Consider the following 6637-nt stretch of genomic DNA (forward strand, 5'->3'; position numbering starts at 1 on the left):
TCTGTCAAATAAATAAATAAAATCTTAAAAAAAAATACATCATAAGTATCTTTGCATGTAGTATGATTCCCTTTATATGAAATGTCTAGAAAAGAGGAACCTATAGAGACAGACAATAGATTAGTGGGTGCCAGTGGGGTTGGAGTGATGCAGACCAGCACAAAGGAACCCTTTTTGGGGTTATGGGAACATTCCAAATTTTGTCGTAGAGATACATGGACAACTCCATAAATTTGCTAAAACTCATTGAATTGTACATTTACAAATGAAATAATTTTATGGCATGTAAATGACCGTTTGATAAATATGTTAAAAGAAAAGGGAGACATTTTGGCGTAAAGAAAAGTGAAAATTCAGGGGAATTACCCCATTCTCGTGAATGGATGTTCCAGTTAAGAAGGTATCACTGAAGGCCATCTAGATGGCTTGTAGATTTGCTGTTCCACATAGCATTGCAACCCACATTGTGATGCATCTGTCAGCCCTTGTCAGTTTCCTTAGGCTAAATTCCTAGAACTGCAAACGCAGGGAGCACCTGGGTGGCTCAGTTGGTTAAGCATCTGATTTCAGCTCAGCTGATGATCTGGGGTCCTGGGATCGAGGGCCACATCAGGCTCCGGGCTCAGTGGGGTGTCTGCTTGTCCTTCTCCCTCAGCCCCTCATCCTGCTTGTGCTTTCTCTCTCTCAAGTAACTAAAATCTTAAAAAAAAAATGCACTTGCAGGTCAAGCATTTGCATAGATTTTAAGGTCTTCCATCCATAAGTGTGGTGTGTGCTGAGGCCCATCCCCTGCAATTCGACAACACTAATTATGACCAATAGTTTTCATCCCAGCCAAGCTGATAGGGGAAAATCAACATCTCATTGCTTTAACTCATTTACTGGTGAGGTTGAGCATCTTTTTCTCACGTGCATTGGCCATTGGAAGGTCTTCATAAAAATATATATATATTTATATTGTTGATCATAAATTTGACAAAAATTATAAAACTACAAATATAAAAAATAGATAATTGAAACTGTATCCCTGTTCATAGTAGCATTACTCACAGTAGCTAAAACATGGACACAACTCAGGTATCTATCAGCGAATGAAGGGGTATGCAAAATGTGGTATATACGCACAGTGGAATATTATTCAGCCTTGAAGAAGAAGGAGATTCTGACACATTTGACAGCCTGGATGAATCTCGAGGACACGATGCTAAGAGAACAAGCTAGTCACAAAAAGACAAATACAATATGATACCACTTGTATGGGTACTTAGAGCAGTCAGGTTCATAGAGACAGAAAGTAGAGGGTGGGCGCCAGGCGTTGGGGGAAGGGGAATGGGGAGTTAGTGTTCAATGGGGTCAGAGTTTCGGTTCTGTAGGACGTAAAAAGTTCTCAAGGTGAATGGTGGTGATGGTCGCACAACACATGAATGCGCCTAATGCCACCGAACTATACACTTACAAATGGTCGAGAGCAAATTTTATGTATCTTTTACTGCAATAAAAAGATTGGAGGGAAAATGATAGAAAGTAAAAACCCCTAGGGGTGTCTGGGTGGCTCAGTCGGTTAAGTGTCCAGCTCTTCATTTCTGCTCAGGTCATGATCTCAGGGTCATGAGATCAAGCCACGTGTCAGGCTCTGCACTCAGCAAAGAGTCTACTTGGAATCTTCTTCCTCTCTCCCTCTTTCCCTCCCCCCCTCAAACCCCCACTTGTGCTCTCTCCAAAAAAAAAAAAAAGAAAGAAAGAAATAATCCCCTCATAAGTGTATTCAAAAGTGGGTATTTCTCCAATTTTTTGCCTTTTTTTCTAAATATTTTATTTGAAATATTTAGAGATATTTATAAATAAATATACATAATGATAAATATATAAATAATAAAATTAATTTTATTTAAAAATTTAAATTATTCTAAATATTTTAAAATAAAAAGGGGGCATTATACCTACTGTTTACATTCTCCTCTCTATTTTTTTTAAAGTTTTATTGACCTATAATTCACATGCTATACAATTCACTCATTTAAATCGTACAGTTAAATGTTTTTTCTGCATATTCACAAAGCTATGCATCTACAGCTACAATAAATTCTAGAACATTTCCATTACTTCCAAAAAGAAGCCCTATACCCTTCTCAGCTGTCACCCCTCAGCCTCTGGCAACCACTCATCTACTTTAATCTCTATGGATCTGTGTGTTCTGGACGTTTTATGTAAATGGGATCATACAGTATGTGGCCCTTTGTGACTGGATTCTTCCACTTGGCACAATTTTATTGGGATTCATTCATGCTGTAGCATGTATCCGTACTTTGTTCCTTTTTCAGGCTGGATAATATTCCATTGTATGGAGAGACCACATTTTACTTATTCATTCCCTCTGTTCATGGACACTTCGGTTATTTCCACATTTTAGCCATTGTGAGTAACGCTTCCATGAACATTCGCTTCAAGTTTTTCTGGGGATGTATATTTTCATTTCTTTGGGGTTCGTGCCTAGGAACGGCATTGTTCATGATCACATGATAACTCTGTGTTTAACTGTTGAAGAACGCTCCTGTTTTATTTTTTCGGTAAACAACAAGGCTTGGATATCTTCCTATGTCAATGCACGTAGATCTATCTTATTCTTGCTTCGTAACCCTTGGATAGCATTTTGTTGTGTGAAAATACCATGGTTTATGTCTCCAGCACCATGATGATGGACAATAGGCAATGATGCAGATCCTTTCCCAAGGGGCTTTGGGTTGTTTCCATTCTTTGACCACATAAACAATACTGCAGGGAACATCCCTGTACTTTGTGGAATATTTCTGCAGACTGCGTTCCTAGGCATTGGAGGTGAGGGATTTGACTGTCTGTAGGGCTCTGTTCTGGCTGGATGCTGATGCTGTCCCTTTATTCCACAGGGGACCAACCAGGCACCATGGCACAGAAGAACCAGCTCAGTGATGATGAGAAGTTCCTCTTTGTGGACAAAAACTTCATCAACAGCCCAGTGGCCCAGGCCGACTGGGCTGCCAAGAAGCTGGTTTGGGTCCCTTCGGAGAAGCAAGGCTTCGAGGCCGCCAGCATCAAGGAGGAGAAAGGCGATGAGGTGATTGTCGAGCTGGTGGAGAATGGCAAGAAGGTCACGGTTGGCAAAGATGACATCCAGAAGATGAACCCGCCCAAATTCTCCAAGGTGGAGGACATGGCCGAGCTGACGTGCCTCAACGAAGCCTCTGTACTGCACAACCTGAGGGAGAGATACTTCTCAGGACTCATCTACGTGAGTATCTGGGGGGGACAGCCAGGCACTTCTCCCAGGCCTCCAGCACCCCAAAGGAAGGAAGAACTTTCGAGATGTGTTTGGGATACAGGTTGGGAGGATGAACGTTTCAACTGAGGGAGGCCATGTGGTGAGATAGAATCATTCCGACTTGGGTTCACACCTCAGTGCTGCCCCACCTAGTTCTGTGGCATCGAACAAACCCTTTCACCTACTGAAGCCTCAGTGTTGCTATTCGTGAAATGGGAATAACCACCCTCCCCCACACAAAGGAGGAGCAAAGATGCCATGTGATCGTCTATGCAGAGTGCCAAGGTGCCTGGTAGGTGCTTAGTAGACTTCCCTGAAGTCATTTCTGCTCTTCCTTCATCTTGGAAATAAAGAGGGGCTCATAACCTCTTGGGAAGGCTGGATCTCCTGGGCATCCAGCTAGGGAGGAGACAGGAGGATCTGGCTAGGCTTTGTGGAGGTCTTCCCAGTTGCAAATGGGAATTTCTCGATTGGAGCCGGGATGCCTCTGGGTCTCCTGTGCAGAGCAGAGCTGCACTGTCCACGATGGTGGCCACCGGCCACATGTGGCTAATGACATTTAGACATAAGTGAATTAGAAATCAAAATTCGTTTCTTCGGTTGCACTGGCCAATGTCAAGCGCTCACCAGCCCATGAGGCTAGTGGCGGCCGTACTGGGCAGAACGGGATAGAACACTAGCATCGCTGCCGGAGGCTCTCAGGGGGGACGGTGTGACTTGGACCAATTCCTCAGAACAAGAGGGACACAGGTGGCCCCCTGGTATCGAGCTGCTGGCGAGGAGGTCCTCCAGCTCAGCCTTTGTCTATTTGCCTCTCAGAAAGGGTGTGCTAATCCCTCGGGCGAGTTATCTAATTTCTCTGAAATTTCTTTGCCTTCTCTGTGAAGTGAGCAGAAGATTAGTACCAACCTCACAGAGTGGGTTACTCTCAAAAGAAAGCACTTGACACGCCTCTGGGCACATGGTCAGCTCTCAGAATGCTGGTGTTACTACTGGTTATGTCGTTGTTTCGGTCTTTTTTCTGGCGTCCTTTGCAAACTTGTGAAAACGGTCCCTCCCTTCCATCCTTAAGCCCTCTGGCTCGGCCCCTTCCGTGTTGCCACGTGAAAATTACCAAAAAAAAAAAAAAATTCCTTGTCATCTATAAAAATGCTCTGCAGATTTTATTTCCTAATTAGGAAAATAAGTCACGTTTATTACAGAAGGTTTGGCAAATTCAGAAAAGCACAGCAAACGCAAAAAAATCATTCTTCCCCCAAAGGTAACAGCTGATAAAATGGTGCGTTCTTGGGCTCTTGCTTTGTGAGAATGGTGGATGTTTACATATTTACAAGCCTGCGCACATAGCTGGCTCGCTCTTTTTTTCTGTCTATGAGTCGCTGAGCATTACCACATTTCCATTATAACCCCCCACAATGCCCTTCAGCGGCTATTGTCATCTGTCCTGTGGATGGATCATAGCTGATTACCCATTCTTCATATGGATAGTTCAGAGGGCCTAACAGTAGCTTTTTTTTCTTTTTTAAAGATTTTATTTATTTATTTGTCAGAGAGAGCGAGCACAAGCAGGGGAACTGCAGGCAGAGGGAGAAGCAGGCTCCCCGCTGAACAAGGAGCCCGATGTGGGACTTGATCCCAGGACTTTGGGATCATGACCTGAACTGAAGGCAGACGCTTAACCGACTGAGCCACCCAGGCGTCCCGACAGTAGCTTTTTTTAAGAGCCAAGAGGGAACAGGGAAGCAACCTGTTATCGAATACCTCCTCTAACCCCTGTCGTGTACCTTGACACATCTTATCTCATTTAATCAACACAATGCCCGTGGAATAAGTACACTGTCCCATTTCACAGGTGAGCAAGCTGATCTCAGAGAGCTAAAGCCTATCCTTAACTTCCCTAACTACTCAGGGAAAGTCCCCTTTGTCCAAGGCTCTCCTTGTATGGAAATCCTATGGACTTGGAGCTGTCCGCAGAGGACGGGCGCTTCTAAGGAGGCCAGGCTGCAGGGAGCTGGGAGGGAGATGGAGCTCTTCCAGGCCTCCCGTCTCAGATGTGTTCTCTCCCTCGGAGAGGTCAAGGACGGGCCTGTGTATAAATCTCACCGCTGTCCTCTCACATAGCATTTGAGCCCCAAATAGAAATCAGAAAAAAAAAAAAATGAAGGGCATATGAAGGTCCCGAGACCCAGAATATCTAATCTGACAGCAGATTAAAAAATGAATCAAAGCTTCAAATTCCTGCTGTGCTTCTCTGGACAGATTAGAAGAAAAGCCTTTCAGCCTTGTGACCCTGTGCCTACTCCCATCTCGTTCCTTCAGGTCAGTTTAATCACTTGAATAGAACCCGTTGTCCATGATGGAGGAGATAGAGAAGGGAGTGGGGCAAGGGAAGCACGGTACATGACCTCGGGAGACACAGGTCAGTGGCAGGTGACGCTGAGGCAGCCAGGGTGCCCGATTTCGCCTTTGCTAATGAAGAGAACTTCCCCCTCCATTCTGCAAAGTGCACCTCAGATGAAGACCCTTGTCCTCTTGGTTCTAGAAGAGTCTGTGGATGCCACTGGGTCCTGTGTCCTTATCCTTGAGATGCAGGTTCTTGCCTTACCTGTTTATGGCACACATGGCACACGTGTGTGACTCTGAGTCCCCATCCACACTTCTCTGCCCTTCTGGACGCTGGGTTCTCTCTGCCAGGATCTTAGCACGAGCACTCAGCAGTTGGCTCCGTCCTTACTGTTTGGCGGGGGGATGAGACAAGGGTTTCAGGCAGCGGACACTCAATAAAGTGTGGGCCTTGCCTATACTGGGTACCGTCCTAAATCCTTCCCGCCCCATTTTGTCCTTTACACCACCGGTGAGAGCAAAGCAGATCTCCCACCCTGCACGTGACCTGTCCCAGGCAGAGAGCTGACATGACTTGCCTGGGAAGGGACCTGGGCCAGACTCTGCCTGTCCAGTAGAATGCTCCAGGCTCTCAGGTTCCATCTCTGAGGAATGCTGAGAGTACAACACCCAGCCCTTGCCCTGAGGCTGCTTTCTAATAAAGGGAGGGTAAGAAGGAAGATAAGACTCACTCCAACCAGATGTAAATAAAGGACCTAGATTCCTGCATGTTGAACGAAAATGTGGTGTGTCCATACAATAGACCATCATTCAGCCTTAAGAAAGGAAATCTTGCCATTGGTGACCACATCGGTGAAGCCAGGGGACAAGATACTGAGTGAAATAGGGCTGGCACAGAAGGACGAACCATCCAGGTTCCGTTCACGGGAGTCATTGACAATCGTAATTCTCAGAATCAGAGCGTGGAATGGTGGCTGGTGGGGTGGGGGTGGGGTGCGG

General features: G+C 45.4%; 1 protein-coding gene across 4 annotated transcripts in view; it reads left to right on the top strand.

The window, feature by feature from the left end:
* Positions 1 to 2903: 2903 nt before the first annotated feature.
* MYH11 (myosin heavy chain 11) overlaps positions 2904 to 6637 on the top strand; it is a 97089-nt gene continuing 93355 nt past the window's right edge. For all 4 annotated transcript variants that reach the window (XM_034670322.1, XM_034670323.1, XM_034670324.1 and 1 more), the window contains exon 1: positions 2904 to 3265. In XM_034670322.1, the coding sequence (XP_034526213.1) occupies positions 2921 to 3265 (345 nt within the window). In that variant the 5' untranslated portion in view covers positions 2904 to 2920. The remainder of the gene's footprint in view (positions 3266 to 6637) is intronic.

Source organism: Ailuropoda melanoleuca, chromosome 10, assembly GCF_002007445.2.
Source record: "Ailuropoda melanoleuca isolate Jingjing chromosome 10, ASM200744v2, whole genome shotgun sequence".
NCBI lineage: Eukaryota > Metazoa > Chordata > Mammalia > Carnivora > Ursidae > Ailuropoda > Ailuropoda melanoleuca.